The sequence below is a fragment of the Pseudopipra pipra genome, chromosome 20, assembly GCF_036250125.1.
Source record: "Pseudopipra pipra isolate bDixPip1 chromosome 20, bDixPip1.hap1, whole genome shotgun sequence".
Lineage (NCBI taxonomy): Eukaryota > Metazoa > Chordata > Aves > Passeriformes > Pipridae > Pseudopipra > Pseudopipra pipra.
This window is the reverse complement of record NC_087568.1, coordinates 8692248-8714780: the sequence shown is the minus strand read 5'-3', so window position 1 is coordinate 8714780 and position 22533 is coordinate 8692248. Positions and strand designations below refer to the sequence as shown.

The following is a 22533-nucleotide window of genomic DNA, read 5'->3' as shown; positions in this document are numbered from 1 at the left end:
GGGAAAACCCTTGTTTGTGCTTTTATCTGCATTGTGGAGAGATGAGTGTCAAAATTCAGCTCCTGTGCCAGGGAATAATGTAGGAAAGTATTTAAGCAGGTTCTAAATGCATTTGTGTTCAGTCTGGCCCTGAGAGAGATAATTAACATTTTACTGTATTTCATTTAAGGCACGTGGTTATGGCTCTTGCTGGACACTTCAGAGCATTTCTGCTGCCCAGTTTTGAGGTAAAACCCCTCTGGTTTGGTTGCCAGTGCTGTACCTTGACTCTGCCATCAATGGACTCGTAAATCAGGAGATACCCAGTGACTGGAGCACGTGGAGGCCTCCAAGACATCAGAGCTGTTTCTGACTGAACCTCAGTGGCACTTAAATCCCTTGGAGCATCCAGGCCTGAGGGAGACAGCAGAGCAATCACAGTCACATCTCTGAGGAGCTGAACACACTGACTATCTTATGGGCAGCATCTTCAAACAGGCCAGGAAAGCAAACCTTTCCTCCCTGGAAATTTGAAATTAAAAAAAACATTTCAACCTAAATTTGGTGATTAAAAAGCGATTTTGCCATTGGGGGGTTAGACATAAAGGTATTCACTGTATCTATGTTAAAATATTGGCTTTTCCCAGGCTTTTTAGTTTATAAGCACTTGCACTGAAGTGTTTTTGGAAATACAGTTGTGCATGTCATTATTTCACACAAGAAGATAGATTGGTATTGATATATAAATAAATAAGTATGTACTTATAAAAATTATATACAAATATATATTTATATAGTATATACTCTATATATTATATTCTATAATATTATATATCATATTATATATAAATATTACGTATTTATATAGTATATACTATAAATATATTATATATACATATACATGATGTATGTGTATATATTATACATATACATATACATGTATACATTATATATGTATATATTATATATAATATACATATATATTATATACATATATACATATATATTATATATTTATATATAATATATTTGTACAATATTTGTACAATATATTATATATATTTATATAAAGAATATATAAATAAAATAAAATAAAATTAAATTAAATAAAACTTTGGTACTAATGATGACTTTTGAAGAGGAAAACTTTTCATACTTGGTCTGGCTACACATTCCCTTCTCCACTGTGATTATAACTCTAGACTGGGGTGGTTCAGCTCTTGGCTCTCGAGTTAATGCCCTGGGACAAGCCAAGTACAGTCAGGAAAATGAAGAATATCCATGATTTCATTGATGCTCATGGAAAACCAACTGGGCCCCTTCAACACTGGCACCCCAACATCAGCCCCCAGAGAAAAGCTCCTGCTTTGTGTGAGAGTCTCTCCAGTTGGTGACACAAAACCACCCCTGGGCTTCCAGCAGAGCAAACGAGACACAAACGCTGCCAACACCCAGGTTTGCAGTGAAAAAAGCACAATGTGCTGCCTGACTTGAGGCAGGCAGAGGCAGGTGGGGCTGGCAGAGGTGGCAGGTGGGGCTGGCAGAGGTGGCAGCTGTCCCTGCAGGGGGGTGGGACACACCCGTGGTGAACTGCGTGGAGAGGGTCTCGCTCCTCTGCGCGTCCTTCAGCGCGTGGACGCTCAGCGTGTACTCGGTGGCAGGCTGCAGGCCCTTCAGGTCATACTCCACTGTGTTCCCTGACACCATCTGCGTGACTTCTGGCTCTGAGAAGAAAACACAGAAGAGATGAAGAGAAGAAAATGAGAAGAGAAGCATCATTCAGACGTTCATGCCACGCTCAACTCCGCTGGTTTATTCACCGATTTGTTTTTTTACTGGCTGGGTGCAATTGCAAAATAGTAAAAGCCCAGAGCCCAGCTCTGTGCTGACACCTCTGCTGGCTCTGAATTAACACCAGAGACCTTTATCCAAAAGTATGAGCACTCTCTAGTGTTCACAGGAATTATAACACCACCTTTGCTTTGCAGGAATCTCAGTTCTCTCTGTTCGTGGCTAAATTGAAAGTGCTCAACTAAAATGACCGTTTTTAAAATGCTCCCAGCAAGGCACCTCCTTCAAATAACAGCCCCCTGTCATCTGGTTGTGGCCCCAAGGCTGCCAGAGTTCAGGAAGTGTTTGAACAACACTCTCAGGGACAGAGTGGCATTGTTGGGGTGTCCTGGGCAGGGCCAGGAGTTGGACTGGATGATCCTGGAGGATCCCTTCCAACTCAGGATATTGTGTGATTCTCTGATCTTCCTGGCACCTACTCCTGAGCACACTTTGAGAGCTGTAACCCCCATCTCCCCAGCCACCCCTGACTCTTCTCACCTTCCTCAGAAGCATAGGACACCACATAATTATCCACAGCAGCAATTGCTGGCTGCCAGGTTGCCAGAGCCTCAGAGTCGGTGATGTTCACCACTACCAGGCCTGAGGGGCTGTCCAGAGCTGGAAAAAAAAAACCAGATTGAAGAAATTTGACAAAGATTCTCGACTCTGTTGTAAATAGATGGTGGAAAATGCCTCGGTGCAGCTTTTATGATCCCCTTTGGAACTGTGGAGCTCCTCGGGGAAGACGTCAGTGCCTATAAAGAGACACCAAAAGCCTCCACTGGAAAGGGAGGTCGATGCTTGGGGAGATGAAACACTGGGAACAGAGAGAACTAACCATGTTCTCAGATCAGCCTCAATACCATCAATCTTAACAGCTCTGTCAGAGCTGACGTATTTCTCTCCACACTCTCAAATCTGGGCTGTTTTTGGAGCAAACTCAGGAGACAGAGCTGGGAAAAATAACTAAAGTGACAATAACTGATGGCCACTGTGACCTTCCAGCAGCTTGCTCTGCAAGTTTGAAATAAATCAATCCCACAGCCTGCCAACCACCCAAAATGCCCCCATGTCCTTCCCTGACTCTTTGTGGGACTCTATTTTTTACATGGGTTTATGCTCTCCCAGAATCAGGATGGATCTCTGCCTCCAGCACACCTGGAATGGGCTACAAATCTCCTGTTCCTATCCAATACTCCTTGCCTCAGTTCTCTGGATGCTTGTTAAACCCCCAAAAATAAAGAATGAAGGGTGCAGGGAGGGGTCAGCAGGAGCAGAGTGGAGCCTCATTTCCTGCAGGGATATTTAAAGCTTCATTGAAGAAAAAAAAAAACAGTAGAATGTTTTTATGCTTAAAACAGGCTGGAACATGGGAGATGTGGAGTTTGACTCCACAGCAGAAACTGGTCTCATCGTTGCTCCCTCACCTCAAAAATGGCATTAATTAAACTCCTGGGTTTTTTTCTGCTGAATTAGGGCTGTAAATACATGAATTGTATTCCAACAAGTTGGTTTAGCACTCAGGAAGTGAAGCTTGATCAAACTTAGAGGTTCTACGCTCATCTAAAATGCAAAGGCACAAGGAAGGAGCAGGCAAGAAGCTTCTCAGGGTTTGTGTGGGCAGCAAAAATGGGATCTCAGTGGGTCTGCAGGGGAGACATTTGAAAACCTGCTCTTTCCTCCTTCTGGATTACCTGTTTTCAGGATGCCAGAGATGGGTTCACTCTCCTCAAAGCCTTTCACAGAGATGATGCTGACATTGTAATCCACACCTGGGACCAGCTTCACCAGCTTGGTCCTTGTCTTGCTTCCATCGACTGTAACAATGTTTGGAGTTCCTGGGAAGAGGCCAAATGCCACGGGATTAGTGACACAACTCTCCAGGAAAAGCTTGAAGCATTTGTTTCTAGGTAAAGACTATGCCCTTGTACAGGAAGAGGAGACTTTTCCCAGTTAGTTACAATCACTGATGTCCAAGAGCAGCCTCAGGGCAAAATACTGATGCAATAACACCCAAATCTAAGAAATTGGTCTGTGTTCAGGAAGAAAAAAGTGACATTTCTAGTGGAAGGTGTCTCTGCCCATGGCAGGGAGTTGAATGAAATGAGCTTTAAGGTCCCTTCCAGCCCAAACCAGTTTGTGATCTCAGGATTTCTGTTCAGAAAAATCTAATTTCAAAAACAAGGTGTAAGAAGAAAACACAGCACTCTCCACATGGAAGTTCAAGCACCTGCAAGGACAGGACTCAAAGTTTAGACCTGCTTTGTTTCTGGTAAGGGTTGGACATTCCCCCTTTACCCAATTCATTTTGAATAAGGATATATCATATTTTAAGAGGTGCTGTATGTGTGGTGAAGACTCTAGGACACATATTTATTTCAAATTCTGGGTTTATTCCAGGGAAGCACTTAGACAAGTGCCTAACTCTATGACTGTGGATTCCTTTTCTTCTGTGGAACCACTATATATTTAAGATTAAACATGTGATTATAGTTTGTATTGTCTGAAGGCATAAATCTTTAATTGTCTCTGTCAGTAGCATGACTATTTTTTTCCTGACATCTCTAGTGTTTGTTCTTTAGCTGTTTCCCTTTAGAGGTGTCCCTAAATTATGCTAAAAATCGGTTTAAGTTTAGGGAGTTTTTAAAGTTGAGCACTAAACCAGAGCTATAATGGGTGGGATGAGACAACCCTGAGGAGCACTAAGTAAAATCACTGCGCTGGAAAACTCTTATAACCATGGATTATGATTTCCAAGGGCCATCTTTTCCAATCTAAATGCCTGAAAAGTAATGAGACAGTTTGGAACCGGGAGGAGGCTCAGACAGAGACATTTTAGGAGTACAACCATTCCAGCACCTCCCTCTGAGCTCCCTCACCAGCCTTGTCCATGGGATGTGGGCACTGTTGGTTACACACCCGCCCTCCTGGGGTGCAGGGAAAAGAGGTGATCTGTGTAAAATCCCTTGGGATGTGCACTGAGAGGGGGATGGCAGCACAGCAAACCCTTTTTGCTGCCCCTCTTGCCTCGCTGTCCCCCCTCAGGGTCACTCACCCCCCGTGACAGGGCCGTAGGAGATCCTGAAGGTGTCCACGCGGGAGCGGGGCGGGGTCCAGCTCACTGTGGCAGCGTTTTCCGTGACGTCCGAGAAAGAAATTCCCTTGGGAGACCCCACGACTGCCAGAGGAGAACACACCACACACAAAGAGAAGGTAAAACGTTTGTTCATCACTCCTTACTGCTGGAATACTGATTTGTCTCATCCATCTATCCCAAGAGCTGGTGTTACCAACATTCTGTCCTAAACAACCCTAATGCAGGGAGCACCAAACTGCTCGTGGTTTTATCACAGCAACAACTTGTTTGGCCTAAATTCTCCTGTTTTCAGGACCATTGCAGTACTACAGAACTTAAAAATACAACTTTATTACAGCAACAACTTGCTTGGTCTAAATTCTCCCGTTTTCAGGACCATTGCAGCAGTACAGAACTTACAAATATGACTTTATTACAGCAATAACTTGTTTGGTCTAAATTCTCCTGTTTTCAGGACCATTGCAGCAGTACAGAACTAAAAAATACAACATGTACCTATGTAAAAGTAACAGAGATTTCAGTGTTAGAACAAAACATGGAGGAACATGTACAGAAATGCCATTCTATCACCCAGGAAATACTGTATTTAGTGGTTCTTCTACTTCCGTTTCACTTGGATGGTTTTTAGACCTTCCCTTGAGTCCCAGAGCCAAAATTTTACCAAAGTGACCCAAACTTAAGATGAAAGCAATACATATCTGAAATATTCCACTTTGAGGCTTAATTAAGCTCCTCTAAAACAAGCATGGAAAGGGCTTCTGGAAGGACATGGTGGAGGGACCTGTCACTCCAAGGTTTACATTTACACTTCCAAACTTTCCAGCCTTTTTGGCTGTAATCAAAACAACTCTGATGTGTTAAAAAAAAATTAAATAGCACACACAGAGCAGCACAAAGAGGAGAGATACCAAACATCAGCCACGTTAAGAGGAGTGGAGACAGGCTGAGGGCAGGGGAAGGGGGGCAAGAGGAGGGGAAAAAAAGGGACTGTGCTGGAAATAGCTTGGAAAGAACGTGTCTGAGGGAAAGAGTCAGAGGGCTGTTTGTTCCATGTGTCCCCAAAGCTCCAGCAGCCTTGCACTAAATCAGCTGGAAGGCAAGGAAAGAAAAACAACTGAGCTCTGCAGAGAAATGTAAATTATTCCTCTGGAGCTCACCAGACATGTTGTGTTTGTGGGGTTTGCTCACGAGGAAAAGCCAAGGGAAGAAAAGAATTAAAGATAACAAAGCAAGGTGGGGCTGGAAAGGCTACAGGGCACACGAGGGTGTTCCTGTTTGAAGGGCAGTCTGAAGGAAGCTGAAGAGCACAAAGGAAAACTGAGCAAGAGAGAGAAGTGAAAATCATATTGATTTGGCTTCACATGAGAGGTGCCCTGAGTGGCTGAAGAAAAGTGCTCTTTGGAGACCAAAGAGATGGACCAGCACTCCATTTTCACACACATGGGGAATTCCAGCCTTTCCCAGGAAATAAAATAACCAATCCATCCCACTTGGACTCTGCTGGGCACAGTTCCACGGAGCTCATGAGTGTTTTCTGTACCAGGTGCATAACAAACAGTGGGAAGAAGAGCTTTGACTATGTGAGTTTTCCACAAACAGCAGCAACTTTCCTGGGAGAGAACCTGGCAAAAAAAAGTCCATTGATGGACCATCAGAGCATCAGTCTTGGAATGAGTCCCAGAGATGTAAGAGTAATACCTTTGAGCACAGGGAAATTAAAAAGAAGCAAAGAAAATCATCTTCTTGAGCTACCTGAAAGCCAAAATGAAGCAGGCAGAGAAAATGGCCAGTGTGCTTCTGGCTTGACACTCATAGAGGACCTTAGCTCATCTCTTGTACAAGTACAAGCTGTACTCAGCTCAAGTACAGGTAATTAATTACCTTTATCCTCCAGCATCATTCTCCAAGAGCTGTATGAGAGACAGAACCTCCCTGGGAGGCTGCTAAAGCCCCCACGGCTGTTATTCATTAGGGATGGGTTTTGTTAATTGTTATCTCATTCCCAACAAACTAGAGTTTGCTGTTCACTGGCTTTCTTCTCCTAAGCAGCAGGAAGCAGCAGGTTGCATTTATCACATATAAAGAGCATGTGAAGTGTTCTGGGATCACCTCAGATGAAAAATGCTGTCACAGTGTGGCAAAACATCATCAGGAGAAGAGGAAGGTAGCAGCATGGAACCCATATTTCCCACAGAGGATATGAAGTGGCCCACAGCTGGGCTGTGGTCCCAGGGTGGGGGCTGAAATGCACTTTAACTGACATTTTACAGAGGGATTTCTGAAAGACACCAACTGAGAGCAGCAGTGGGCAAATCCCCCTGTGCCACCTTGGGCAGACCCTGCAGGTCTGGGTGCTGCTGCCTTGCACTGCAGTGATTTTACAATGTTTTACATCACAGGACTGATGAAGGTAAAATGCCAGGCTGCTGCAGAGGGCAGGGACAGTGGGTGTCATCAGCACCCTAAAGAGGATTATTGTCAGCAGCTCTGGGGGGAAACTGTTGCTGTTCATTTTTACACACGAGTCAATTATGGAGGAAGAACTCCTTGTGATGGGTGTGGGAAGATATTTATTGTCAATTCCCATTCCTAGTGGTTTCCCATCACAATCCTGGTGTGATGGGAGGAAGGGAGATCACCTTAGCCTCCAAGCAAGGTACCAGCTGTAGGACTAATGCAAGAAACATAGTAAAATGTTATTTTACTATCTCCTCTACTAAAACTAAAGATTTTCTAGCTGATTTATTCCTTGCTCACTTCTACAAAGGCCAGAATCAAGTGTGGCTGAATACAAGCCTGTTTGAATTACCCCTTCAGGGATGGAAATATTTCTTTGCAACCACACTGGAAATGCTATAAATATACATATGTTCGTGCAATAATCGACTCCTAAAAAAGAAATTAGTTAGATGCCTTGGCAGCCCAACCACCCAAATGTGGTGTAACCTGCAATGTAAATTATTGAGCTGGATTTTTGTGGCTCCAGCTCTATTGTCAATTATCCACGGGCTGTTTCCAGCTGACAAACATCTTTTGGGCTATTGGCTTCAGGAGGTGCCATAAATCTCCCTGAAAGAAGTGAATAAGAATGTAGCCATGAGGAAAATGATAACTCTTGGTGGTTTGCCATAAACATCCTGGAAGTCAGGGAACATGGGGACATGCTGCTCCCAAGTGCAGTGGACTTCAAACATCCCTCTCCATTTAGGAGTCCAGCTGCAGGAGCCCAGAGAGCAGAGGTTTGTGAGGGATGCAGGTCCTGCTTCCTGTAAATGTCTGGTGAGTGAGTGTGTGCCCTGGCTGTTTATCTGAGGGATGTGAGGGCACTCAGAGGAGCTGGGCACAAATGTGCCTTTCTGTGCTGGCCCCAGAATCAGGGGGAAGCAGGAGGCTGTTTTAGGACAGGCTGCTCAATACTGAGTTGTTGCTGCCCTTTCCCTGGGTGCTGCCTGCAGTTCTGCTACAGCTGGGAAAATACCCCTTTTAGGGATTCCTGTTGGCTTCCTCACACACTGAACTTTGGACTTAGAACCACATCCTGATTTGGAAGGGACCCACCAGGATCATCCAGCCCAGCTCCTGACTCTGCACAGACACCCCAACAATCCCACCCTGTCCCTCAGAGCATTGTCCAAACCCTCCTGGAGCTCTGGCAGCCTTGGGGCTGTGCCCACTGCCCTGGGGAGCCTGGGCAGTGCCAACCACCCTCTGGGGGAAGAACCTTTCCCTGAGATCCAACCTGACCCTGCCCTGGCACAGCTCCAGCCATTCCCTGGGTGCTGTCCCTGCTCACCCAGAGCAGAGCTCAGGCCCTGCCCCTCGTGAGGACGTTGCAGACCCTGATGAGGTCTCCCCTCAGAGACTTGTCCCCTTCCTGTTCCCCTCCTCCTGGAATGAAGTAGATTTGAAATAACCACTTTTTCATATCAGCAAGCTCAGAATTTTTAAAAGAGTAAATTTGGCTCATGGGACACGGATTTATTTGCCTTAGGTTTAAATATGTTTCAAAATGAAACCATGACTTTGGCGGGGAAAAAAACCGAAGCACTTCATTCTTATGTGCCAAAATGAAATGTTTCAACTATGAACCCAAATCTGAGCTTTGATATTGCCAGAAACTCAAGTCAATTTGAATTATTGAGCACACGTTGCTCCCAGTAAGATCAGTCTAAGTTAATGGTGCTTAGGCCTTTGCTGATAAAGGCATAAATAAAACTTCTCAGTGGCTCTGGTAAATTCATTTTGTCATAATTCTTTTCTAGGGAGGTAAATTGTTGTGCAGTGCTGAGATGTAATTAGCCACAAGAAATCCCTGAAAAAGGCTGATGCAGAGACAATATTTCTTGGCCCTCAAAGACAACACTTTAACTGCCAGACTCTGCTGCCTAATTCCAGATCATGAAAGTAATTCAATTAAACCCTGTTAAACAGACAGTGATGAAGCTGCAGAATCTGAGACTGGTTACAAACAACCACATTGAGCCAGTGGATAAGGGATATGCAGGAGACAGCTCAGGAACAGCACGAGCTGGCTGTGAAAATGAGAGGTGCTGAAAAGAACAGGAATTAATGGGTTACACTATTCCTACTGCAGAGACAATACCTGTGGTTGCTACTGCATTTACAGGCTGGGAACGTTGTCCACTGCTAAGTCCATAGAGCTCAATCTCGTACTCAGTACCCTCTTTGAGCCCTGTTATGTCCTGGGTGCGCTCGTGGCCGGGGATTATCAGCTCCAGTGGGTCGGATTTCCTCTTGGTATCCCTGATTTTTAGAACAAAACTGTTGAAAACCCCGTCATCTGCAGTCCAGGAGAGGCGGAACCCATCCGGGGTGGCATCTGAAACCAGCAGGTTGTCGACCTCGGGTTCTGCTTCTAAAAAAAGGAGGAGATAGCAGCAGGGAGAAGAAATGGGGGTTTAATGAGCTGATCAGAGACCTGCCTGAGGCCTGGCTATAGCACACTGCAAGAATCCAACCACAGTTCAAAGCAAGGGAAACAATCTGCCAGCTAGTGAAAAAAAAATAAAAGAGATTATTAGTGTTATAAACATACCAAAGGGGATAAATGTGAGTGTGTGCAGGCCCATTCCAGCTTTCACTCTCCAACAGCAAATCCACTGCATGGACATACAACCTTTGCCTCCAACATGCAAAGTTACACATGCTAATGGTGCATTTTTCCCTCCCTACCTATGTGACACCTTCATGTACAATAAAAACAAGCTTGTTATAGAACTGCAGGCATGCCTGGAACACTGTCAGGCCTCTCTCTGTTAGAACAACACAGAAGCCACTGGAAAGAGTCTTTTTCTCCATGCAAACCCCTTTTTTTCATGCACTTCTGGCATCCTTGATGCTTCTGGTCAGATGAGTCCTTTGCTGTTAAACAACTGCTGAAGCAGCAAAGGGGAATCATGAAAATCCACACCCCTCACACAGCACACTTCAATCCAAATGCAAGACCTACTGTCTTTAGTGAATGAACCCACTCAAAAGGATCCCAGGAGCCATAAAATATTAATTACCTGCAAAACATCTTTAACTCAATGTGCTCAGGCCTCATTACTGAAAGAAATGCTGCTGGAGCTGCTACTGTCTTACAGCATCTCCAGTGCAATTCCTCCTTCCACAGACAGACATTCCTCTTTATTTTCTCACAAACCTCCAACCAGATAACCCCCAGCTTTACTGCTGCACGTGCAGATGAGAACTGATGGTTGTGGGGCCAGAGGATCTGCAAGGATTTTCCGAGGAAGCTCAAGTGCTGCTGGAGAACAGCAGCTCTGATGTGGCTGGAAATGAGCTGTTGTGTGGAGAGAGATGCCAACTTCACAGGTGGCAATGACCACACTCGACAGGCTGTGGGTGGAACCCACACAGAGAGGGAAAGGAAGGAGGCCATGGCAAGAGATCCATGAGCTCCTGAAGGTCCTGATGGTTGGCAGGTTGGAGGATGCTGATGTTGTTGGAGAATGCTGATGTGCCCAGCAGCTGCTAACAAGAGGAGCTCCCGTTCTTGTTAACGAGACATGCAGCCATTCTTCTCGAAAGACTTTGGTTAGAAGGACCTGCAAGACCAGACACTTTCACCCCTCAAGCCCCAACATGCTCCTCTGCAGGATCCCTCATCAAATCAAAAGGAAAACAAGTTAAAAGGACCAGAGTTCCCCTGGTGCCCCTGCCAGTCCCGAGGGGTTACGTGGAGCCACGATGCAGAGAAGGATGCAAGAGCCAAGGTTTGCTTTGCAATTGGATGGCACGAAACATCTCCCACGGGAGAAGGAAAGCAAGAGAGGGTGGAGGAGAACAATTTGTTCACATCAAAATACCTGTGACAGCCAGAGCGCTCAGGGGCTTTGTTTGGTGCCCCTTGGCAAAGCCATAAAGCACGACCTCATAGCCAATGCCAGTTATGAGGCCTTTAAGCTTCAGTTGGCGCTGGGCTCCCGAGAGGAGGAACTCCTGGGGGTCCAGCAGCTTGCCAGAGTCCACCACGACCACTAGGAAGCTGTCAAAGGCATCCTCCGATGCCATCCACGACACTGTGAACCCATAGGGGTTAATGTCAGACACAGTGAGGTTTCCCAGTGGGGGCATGGCCTCTGAAAGAAGGGAAGGGGCAAAAACACACACACACACACAAAAAAAAAAAAAAAAAGTGAAAAATATCGTGAATTAGAAAGTGTCACAGGTTCCACCAAGCAAAAAACCACATCTTCCCCCAAAGCATGGATTGAATAGAAGTGCAGAGCCAGGACCACAGGATGAGGATTTTCAATGGAGTCTCCACTTAGATGCTCAATTTTTAATTTTCATCAAGGGTGTCTCAGCACCTCAACTCAAGCTCCATTGAAATTCCTTCCAAGCTCACTTCTCCTGTTAACATGCACTGGGAGACAGTTATGACCAAAACTGCCTTAGAAATGCTGTACAAAACCTTTCATTTCCTTCCAGTTATCTCCACCATCAGTGCTTCAGGCACAAGCCTCAACTTTGGCACTCACAGCTCCTGTATTTTGCTCCTTTACCTCTCTACTTCATATGAATATCCCCAGCTTTCATTTTCAGTGGTGGAGGGGTCAGAGATGCCAGAAGCAGGACATTAATCTGTCAGAGTCATACCCAGTGGGGCATGTTGACAACTTAAAGAAATTCCAGGGAGGGTTTTTTTTTAATTTTCACATCAGCATGACTTTAGTCAAAGGTAAAAGACAGGGATCAACTCTTCAAAACTTATCCACCGAGACTCAGGGAAAAAAAAAAGACTGAAATTTCACAAGATTCTCAATGTATTTTTCTCACTCAAAATCTGACAGGTCAAATAGGAAGATCAACTAAGCCCTGGCCTTGATCTGCAGCCCAGGCATTGCTTGTGTTTCTCTACACTGTTTGTCAAACCTGCTCTGTTGGCTCAGGACCTGACTCATCCCATCTTCCAGCCACTCAAATTCCACTCACTTAAGAAAATACCAGTTAGTTAAAGACAGAACCTTCTCCTGAAAAGGGCTTTGGGTTTGGTTTTCACATTTCACAACCACGGAAACTGATGTCGTTGGAACTTGGCATAAAAATTCCCTCCTGAAGTGTTATAATTTGGAACTCCTCATGTTTTAATATTTACACATTTGGGTGCCAGAGATTCAGCTCGAATTCACTCTGTTTTGAGATGCTTTTGCATCTTAATCACTTATAATCAAGCAATCCCAAAGACTCACAGTTTGGGTTTGTCTCTGGGAGGGTGGGGAAACAAATACTGAGCCCACACTGCTGAAATGATTTTCCTGGGGTGGGTGTTGGGTGACACCACACCCTGAACCAGCAGGTTTCTGTGAGCCACTGGCACATCCTCCTGCTGAGCAGGGTGTCCCATGTTTCCCTTGCTTCCCTTGTGGGAAGCCTCCTCTCTCAATCCCAATTTCCAAATCAGTCTGTGTTCCTATTATTCTTTTCCAGAATTTCTTTTCTGGCCACATGATTCATGGAAGGTGAACTCTGTGATGTTTATTCAATCATTTAGGAGGCTGATCCCAGTTAAAACTCAGGCAAAAATACTCAGTCATAAGGGATGTGCTGAGGGGACACCATGGGACAGAAGACCTTCTAAAATCCAAGTCTCTCTGGGATCCTTCAGGTGCAACTACAGATGCAAATTTTCCCCTCAAACCTCAGGCATTAAAAACATTATTAGAGATGTGAGAAAGACTCCAGAGGGCTCTTAATCCAGAATGTTTTGGGTTGGAAGGGACCTTAAAGCTCATCTCATCCCACCCCCTGCCATGGGCACGGGCATCTCCCACTATCCCAGGTTCTCCAAGCCCTGTCCAACCTGGCCTTGGACACTTCCAGGGATGGGGCAGCCACAGCTTCTCTGGGCAACCTGTGCCAGGGCCTCCCCACCCTCCCAGGGAGGAATTCCTTCCTAATATCCCATCTAAAACATTCTCCCTTGTCCTGTCGCTCCAGGCCTTTACTCCAAGCCCCATCCAACCTGACATTTTAACTCACTTTACCCTAGTACCACTCCTAGGAATTTTTTTAAGGTCAACATGCCCGGTCTGACCCCTCCTTGCCCTAAGTTTGCAAAGAAACTGGACGGGATGCTCAGCTCTGCAGAGCCCTTTTCATCATCCACAGTGGGATATTCATTTCCTCGAGCTAACAAACAGACTCCAAAGCTTTAAGCAGGTACCTGTCAGGACAAGAGCAGCGAGGGGCTGTGTGTGAACACCTGCCCTGGTGGTGCCTTTAAGGTTAATGTCACAGCCAGGGTAATTTAGGGGGCCTGAGATGTGGGTGCTGCGGGTGCCCCCCGACACCGTGAGCTCCCGGGGCTCCTGAGCTGCCTGGGAAACTCTAATGGGAATGACAAACTTGGCAAAGGGCCCATCTCTGGTGGTCCAGGAGAGGTTGAAGCTGTCAGGGGGAACGTTTGTGAGGGTGAGGGTGCCCAGCTGTGGCTCAGCCTCTGAGGGAGAAAGGAACACAGGTGAAGAGACAGTTACGCTGTGAGGGGCTGGGGGAATCAGCACAGGAGGTTCAGAGATGCTCAGAACCTTTTAGCCTTGCTTTGCAGTGGTTGAATAATAATAATAATAATGAAAAAAGCATTGCAAGAGCTGCTTTGTCAGGTTTTGGAAAGAAGCCACTGAAATTAGTGCTGGCTTTAAAATTATATTTTCATTCAGTTTTCTTAAATCAACTCAATTTACCTAATGAAATGTGGGCTTGATTTACAGAAGCACCAACAGAGCACAGCTCTGTGGTTAAACCTTACAAATTACAGGAATTCCACACTGGGGATTTGATGGGAATACAAACCCTCAACAATTCCAAAACAGATAAAGTAGATTTCAGGCAGGAATCCTTGAAATCCCAGTTCAGCTTCTGTTTAGTGTTTCTGTTGCCTGGAGTTGTAGATACTTCTATTTTTGGACCCTGAAGTTTATGAAGGCTTTCAGTCCTAACAGTGATTGTCTCAGCACTAATCTCAGACCAAAACCTCCCTGGGCTCCACAGATAAGGTGTTCCTCATCCTCTGATCAGGCACAATCAGGGAATATCTGATAGACTGGACAATAAACACCCCTGCTGTTGCTCTCCTTTCTGATTCTTCAGTGGTCGCTTCCTTAAGAAGCCAAGACTTTGCTGCAGGAGGAAAGTCAAAATCACATCTCTCCCCTGTCAGGGGAAGAATTTGTCCTCCAGGAGTGAGAGAGCTCCTTACCCATTCTGTTTTACAGCATAAAATCATTAAAGATTCATTAAAGCACAGAGAGAGCACAAACACGACCCAGCAGTCAGATGGTCAGAGAATCCTGTGGCTGCTCTCTGGGCTGAGTTACTGTTTTTTCTCTTGCCAATTGAGTACAAACCAAGAACACCTTGGGAAATGCAGCCAGTGAGACACAGAAAAACAACTATTTAAGTGATTCATGCTGGGAGAAAAGCCAGAAAGATGCATCCCACCAACAGAGAGAATGAGGAAAGAATGAAATCTTCTTCTTGACTAAAACATGAACTGCTGCAAGATGTTCCAACTTTTACTCCTGTCCCTCATGGCAAGACTTTTAAATAATAGTCCTCCTTCTTCCCTGGAGTTTTGTAGGAAGAGGTGAGTGCAAGTGGCCCCGATTAAGGACACATGCAGAGGTCATGCTGCCAACCAGTGACCATCAGTGCCTTCATGGCTGACAGGAAGGTGTCACCATGGAAGCCTGGCACTCCTGAAGACAGAGGGGATGGGAATATCCACAAGGCAAACAGGGTTGGGTGGAGAGTCCATGGAAACCGGGCTCGGAGCCCTCACATGCAGGTCACAAAGGGCAAACAGAACCTTTCCAAACTCATCCTGGCACGGCCACATTCCTTCACATGCCACTTGCATCCGGTCAGGCACGTTCCCATCATGGCAACCTGACTCCAAAGAGTGCTACATGCAACACAAATGGAAGTTATCTCTTCAGGCAAGTCTTAGTGATCTCCTGCCATGTGGAATCACCACGGGAAAAGCTGTGACATCCAGTGGGACAAGACAGGTCACAGAGATTCAAAGGCAGCAATGCAAGTGAGAGTGGTGGGATGACCACCAGGAAAGGGAGACCTTGCTTTTTGAGCCCTGCTCTCTTCTGGGAACACACAAAAATACTGGGCAGAGAAGAACATGAGAACCAGAACCACTCCATGCAGTTTTGGTTGGTCATCTCACATGCTGCACAAAACTCCCACAAGAGATGCAAATGTCTTGGCAGACATTTGGTTTCAAGAAAGAAGAACAAAAATGACATGCAGGTGCCTCTCCAGGCTGAGAAAGACATGAAGGCCTCCCACCCACAGCAAGGCAAGTGAGGGTGGGATAAACAGCAACTTCATTCAGGATCAAGTGCAAAGATGCTCCATGAAAAACATCAACCACCTGGAGCAGGTCAATTATATATACACAGGACTTGCAGAGAAGTGTATATATAAGGAAACCAATCATGATTTACCACTCTCTTAATGCTGGGGGCACTTTTTCAGCCTTTTCCATTGCCTCAGATCTCTTTTTCTGAGCATTCTCAGTGTATTTCAGAGCGGTCTCCCTACAATTTACCACAGGAACGATGACGAGTTGGAGCCACGTTTTAGAGCAGTTCGGTGGACAGCGAAAGAAAGAAGAATGAAAAGCAAACCTGGAAGGTGAAACAGTGAAATACCTGTGGTTGCCAGTGCTGTCAGGGTCTGCCCACCTTGCCCATCAATTACACCATGGAGCTGGACAGTGTAATTAGTGGCAGCTTTGAGGTTGGTCACCACATAGTGCCGGGAGGCCCCCGGCACTGTGAGCACCAGGGAGTCCAAAGGGAAGTCAGAGTTCCTGACCTCTAGGATAAAATGGTCAAAGGCATTGTCCTGTGCTTCCCACGTGAGTGACAGGCTGTCTGAGGTAGCATTTGATACAGTGAGTTTGCTAAGGAGAGGTTCCTCTACTACGGGAAGAAAAACAAACGGAAATGTATCGCAATTATTAAAAGCCAAAGCAACAAAATAAATTCATACAGAAGCTTGAATTTACATGACCAGTGGTCACAAAGGTCAGCTAGCCTTGACTTTCTCCATGTTTTTCATATCATCACCCCTGCAGTCACCCTGAACATGCCACCCATCATTCAGTGAGGATGTTCACAGTCTGCTGACGCTGGAAACCCAAACTGCCTTACCTGATAGCTGAGATGTGATATTCTGCTTTCATCTACCACATTAACCTATTGCTGTGACAAATTGCCATGGCAACCTTTCCTAAGATCATGTCAGCAGGCAAAACTTGGCACAGATATTAAATGATCCCAACGTGAGCTCTTATCTGCCTACAGTGAGAATGCACCTTCTGTTCCTGCAGTCCAGCCTCTCACACTGTCCTTGGCTAAAGCACACTGAACGTTTGACTGCCCTGTCTTTTCTGGAAAAACTGTCAGCTGTAAGACCTCGAGCTGTGCAGTGTGCCAACAACTAAATGCCTGCCTATTCCAGTCACTGACATCAAGTCAAATGGACTTTTTCAATCTCTCCTCCAATGTAAACGGAACACTGAAGCTGAATTCAAGCAGTGAATGTGCCTTGCAGGACCCTGCTGGCACAGACTGAAACGTGCCTGACATCTATTTAGAGACTCAGGATAAAAACTGTGTGCAGAAATCAGCTTATTTGAGACAAATAGTGTCTGCTCTGGGCTGTGTGACAGATGCAAACATGTGTTGAAGGGTGAATATAATGAATCATCTCCCTCTTGGTTCTTGGGAAATGTGGTTTGCTTCTCATCTGCCTCGGAGGTTGCCCCAACCTTAATGTTTGAACAACCTTATCGTGTGACTCAAATCACAGCAGTGACTAACTGACTTTGCTGGATGGATTTTGGTGGGTTAACATTCAAAAAATTTAAAAGGTCCCAGGTTGGTCTTCCTTAGAAGGTGTCAAGCAATGAGGTAGAGAGTTTGGCAGTGGATTGGTGGGGGAGCTGAGGGCAGGGAAAGGGGCACAACCTGTAAGGAAGAGTTAGAAAAAATGAGAGTTAGCAGCGAGGGAGGTTCATGTACCTGTTGTAGCTGCAGCACTTATTGCCTGTGTGCGGAAACCACGAGAGATCCCAGAGAGGTAGACAATGAAATCAGTGCTGGGAGAAAGCCCTGAGATATGAGCAGTCCTTGAATTGCCTGAGAGGTTGAACTCCATGGGCTCCAGCAACCTGTTAGAATCAATAATTTCAATAGTAAAGGCGTCGAAGGCCCCGCTGGTTGTCCAGGAAAGGTTGAAGCTTTCGGGAGTAATGTCGGAAACCATGAGCTCACCAACTTCGGGGTGCTCTCCTGAGGAGGGAAACAACACTGGTCAGAAGGGACAGCCCTGCACCTCCTCCTGCTGCTCAGAAATGCTCCTCTCTGCCCATGCTGGCAGCACTCCAAGCTGGACAACGGGGGGTGTGAGTAAAAGCTTGCTACAAGCAGATGGGTGCTAAGGGGAAGAAATCAAATGAAAGCAGCACAAACTGTTAAATAAGACTAAAAAATAAAGTAAGCTTTAAAGCCATGGCTGTTCCCCCTGTCTGCAGGAGCAGCCATACATCTTTGAGGTCTGAGCACGAAAGCAGATGCAAAAAAACCTTCTCTGAATCCATTTGGAAAAGTCAGTTTTAGGAGAAGGTAAAACTGGAGGTATTGCTTTATCCAAAGGAAAAGGTTGGGGTTTCTTTGCCACTTCCCCTTTCAGGTTAAGCCAGTGAAAGCTGGTTTGTAATTTTGGAGCTGGAGACAAAATGCAAAAAGGGATAGCTGCCTTGGGGTTTCCTCCTCTCTGTGGACATCCCTGTAAAGCCACAGGAAGGGGCAGAAAATTCTGATAATTGGAAGCCCCTAGAAGGGAAAATTCTGAAAAGCCTGGTGCTGAGCAGACTCAGAAAGGGAAGGGAAAACCTCAGCAGGGCATCCTCTGCTGTTTTCACTGGTTTAAGAGAAAGAGAGCACATTGCAGATTTAAGCAGGACACCCATGATGTCTGATCCTTTGTTTTTCCAGCCAGGCTGGTCTGTTTTCAGTGGGAATCTGCCACCAGCTCCCACTCAGGACCCTCAAAGCACAACACTTCTAGTGGGACACAGCCCAAGGCAAGAGCCTGGTTCCAGATACATTTCTGCCTAAAGCACTGTTGCATCTCATGTTTTAATTCTGATTAGTTCTTACATGGACTTTCATCCCCTTCTGGGCTGGGTAATATGTGCTTGGAAATCAAGCATGAGCCAGCTCTGGCTGTCTCACAGTGACAGGAGGTTGCCAAGGTCTGTAAGGAAGCCCAGAGGCAGAAGATGTTGTCTACAAGAAATTATCTGAAGGAAGAGCCACTGGTGCTCCTTTAGTGCCAATTAATTCATGCTCTGTTCATTAACCATGATCAGAACACCAGGAAGGAGCAGTGAGCCACGAGGATAAATGGAAGTAGATATTTACCTCTCACAGTCCAAGCTCTCATTTTAAACTGCTGCCTTTCACAGGAACAGCCAGGAAATTATTTTTGTGGCTCTTGGTGAGCTCCAGGCAACATTCTGATAATGAAAGGATGGCCTTCCTTCTTTCAGAGCAGTTTTATACCAGGGTAGTTCTGAATTTGATCTTCTTGCATTATATTTGTTTCAGCCCAATCAGACTGTTTAATGACCTTAGATGACTTAATATATGATACTACTCTTAGTTAGAATTAATTTGTGTTCTTTTATATATGAGAACACATAGAAGATGTTTGTCCCTGCCCTTGAGGCAGATACACACGCTATGCCCCCCTGAGTTCAAATGTACACAGAAGCTACTGCAAAATTTCAGAGGAAGCTTCTGAAGGAAAAAAAAAACTAAACACGCCCCCTGGCTTTGATAATCTGGGCTGTAGAGAAAGGATTTTTATCATTTTACCAGGCAACCTGGGCTTTTCCAAGCATGTACAACAGCCAGCTGGGTTTGGTGTTAGTGCCAACCAGCAGGTGAGTGAGCAAAGGGAACAAAACAAGCCATTCTGAGCTGGGAAGAGGGAAAGCATTCCTACAGGGGAAGGGCTGCACCAGGGCACTGACACTCTTGCTGGAAAGTCTGACCTTGAGACATTTCCGTGCCAGAGCTGTTCAGCCAAGCTTTAAGGAGCTCAGTGCCCCCCATGCAGAGCCAGCAGCTGGAATAGCTCTGGCTCCCATCCCTGGCTGGGAAGAACACGGGACTGGAGGAGCGACTGGGAGAGATACCTGTGGTGGTCTCAACAGAAAGGGGGGTGGTCCTGCGGCCTCTGATCACCCCGTGGAGTGTGATGTTATAGGGGGTGTTGGCCCTGAGGCCTGTGACATTCCCAGAGCGCAGCCCCCCCGGGACTGTGACATTCCGGCTCTCCTCGGGGTTCCCAGCCTCCTGCACCTGAATGACAAAGCTCTCATAGGCCCCGTCGTCTGCTGTCCAGGTGAGCTGGAAACCATCCCAGCCAGCCTTGGAGACTGACAGCTTCCCAAGCTCGGGTTCCTCCTCTGAATAGGGACAGAGAGTCAATCTGTTACTCGGGTTACAGGGCAGGGGTGATGTCAAACTGTTTAATGATGTTCTGGGTTACTGCATTTCACAGAGATGCCCTCACACACATTTACATTCTCAGCTGCCCCAGATAACTGAGTAAAGTCTCTCTGGAGAGAACTACAAGTAAAGTCTCTTTAGAGACATGGCAAAACAGAAAAGTAAGAAAAGAACTGTAATAATAATTATAATAATAAATATTACCCACATTAATACTAAAAGACTGCTCACAGAAACCACCTTACACCTGCCAGTGTTTTGCCAACAACTCCCTATGAGACAAATATTACTGTAATCACTCTGCTACACTCCTAACAACTCAGTGTTTGCCATTCTGAAGTAACTGTGGTGTCAGGACAGGAAGACACTGAGTTTAGAGCAGTTGGGATTCAGATGTTTATGTTTTTAATCGTGTCCACATGAATGATGCTGTTTATGCTTCCAAACTATTTCTATTACAAAACAATAAAGAGGAGGAAAATTCCCCCGTGTTTGCACATCTATAAATGGATTTGTCTTCCTTATATCACATTATTCTGTGCACAAAACACTTCCTGCAGGCACAGGAGGTTGGATTTTCAGAGTTACTGCTATTAATCTAAAATTGAAATGTGCATTCACAGCGATGAACATTCTCAGAAGCCACCACGGGGGTGGCCAAGGAAGTTGGGAACCATCAGAGCTCTTAAATCTCTGATGTTGTTAAATCTGAAAGCTGAGCTCATTTTCTCAGCAAGAATAGAAAGTCCTTTGTTCCAAAGGAAATACAACTGATTTCTTAACATCAGCAGTGACATGGGGAAATGACAGAGTAATACCTGTTTTTTTCTACCTGAGCTATCATTGACCTGAGGGTTACAAAGACTTTCTAGCACATTTCTTATTTATTTGCATTGTTGACACATAAACACTATAATAAGAACAGAGTCTCTCTGAATAATCCCATTTTGCATGACTAAGAATTTCAAGAGGTGCTGCCTGAAGGGGAGTGGATCTGATTTGCCAATTGTAAACTTCAACTTAAGCTTTCTGCATATTTTATGACAGGAGTTAAAGGAGCTCTGGAATAAATGAAAATCAGGCTCAGCAGCATCACTCAGCTAAATTTGCTCCTTGTAAAAACAAAGTGATTATTGTCTGACTGCTCAGAGGCAGCTGGGGTTGGATTTTCAGAGGTTGAGCAGTCATGTATCACAGTTATATTCAGTGAGATTCATTAATAAATCAGTAAATTGCTACGACTCAGGAACATAGAAGTTTTGATGAGTTTTTCCCATCCTGCTGGAAGGAAAGAGATTGTTTATGAAAGAACAATGATGTTCAGCAACAAAAAAATGCATTAATCCAGAGCTGTCTGGCTTTATCAGGAACAGAAAGAAGATTCACTGAGGTAAAATATGAATCCTGTCAAAATATCACTGTTATCTGGAAAAGAGAAAGTAGGACAACAAAGGAACTGGTTATCAGAAATAATGATCTGTTGGTGGCAACAGAAACAAAGAAAACAAACACATTCCCTTAAAATGAGAACGAAACAAAAGTTACAGTAAGGCTAAATCTTGATGTTGATTATAATGAGTATATTATCAGTATATTATCAGCACAGGTTAAAACAATTCAGGTTTCTCTGAAGAACGCTCATTCTTCTTCAAGATGCAGAGTCCCTTTTCCTCCCATTTGTTCCTCATGCACATCTGAGGCAGAAGCAACACGACCCCCTCATGCTCTCCAGGCACCAAGAGATTCTCACATGAAATCATGAACCAATCTGGAGACCTCCAAAAGCCTCATTAATTACAGCATCCATTAGAGATGACAAAACACCCACTGTCACAAGAAATAGCGAGGGATGATGTTTCTTACTTAAAAAAAAAAAAGAGAGAGAACAAACCATTGAGAGATGAGGCTGTTGTGGCCTTGTAGTTGGTGGGAAATGATCTGTGTGTTTCCATGTAAATATTTTACCTCAGGTTGGCAGTTTGGGTTTGAGAGATGGACAAAGGCAGTCATCAGTCTCCAGATCTGAACTTACACACTGGTACTTTGATTATTATTGATCTCAGCCCTATAGATCTCAGTCTATAGGTTTAATTCCTCATGAAATTCATATAATGAGGTAAGAGGTGGAAAAAACGTTTTCAGAAAGGTAACTCCCAATGTGTTACAATCTTTTTTTTCTTCTCTGACATTGCCACTTCCATGCCAACGCTGCAAACTGCTTGTAATCTTTCTTGTACTTGAACCACATCCCAGACAAACACCTGCAGCATTTTGCTATTCTCACATTCCTTACCAATAGCAAATGCATCAAAATCTCTCTTTACATGCAATTTGAAGAGAGATTTGATGCTACATCACCTTAAAAGCTGAACGGGGCATTTTCTGCATCACTCAAGGCTCTCATTCCATAACAAGAAGAGTTTTATCCCATGCAAAAGGAAGAATAAACCAACTAAGAGGAAATGCATCACTCACAAAGCCCAGAATCTCTGCAGTGGAACAGCCACATGGAAATGAAGGTCTGTATTTTAAAGCAGCAAAGGAACACATGGC

At 45.0% G+C, this 22533-nt stretch overlaps 1 protein-coding gene across 4 annotated transcripts in view; it reads right to left on the bottom strand.

Moving 5' to 3' along the window:
* The window catches only part of TNC (tenascin C), a 74210-nt gene that overhangs the window by 9722 nt on the left and 41955 nt on the right, over positions 1-22533 (bottom strand). Inside the window, exons 11-18 of one of the 4 annotated variants that reach the window (XM_064677107.1) lie at positions 19665-19937; positions 17482-17751; positions 9513-9785; positions 4868-4990; positions 3507-3650; positions 2311-2430; positions 1560-1703; positions 263-393 (exon numbers count right to left, since the gene is read on the bottom strand). In XM_064677107.1, the coding sequence (XP_064533177.1) occupies positions 263-393; positions 1560-1703; positions 2311-2430; positions 3507-3650; positions 4868-4990; positions 9513-9785; positions 17482-17751; positions 19665-19937 (1478 nt within the window). The remainder of the gene's footprint in view (positions 1-262; positions 394-1559; positions 1704-2310; positions 2431-3506; positions 3651-4867; positions 4991-9512; positions 9786-17481; positions 17752-19664; positions 19938-22533) is intronic. The other 3 variants (XM_064677108.1, XM_064677109.1, XM_064677110.1) reach the window with 3 other exon arrangements.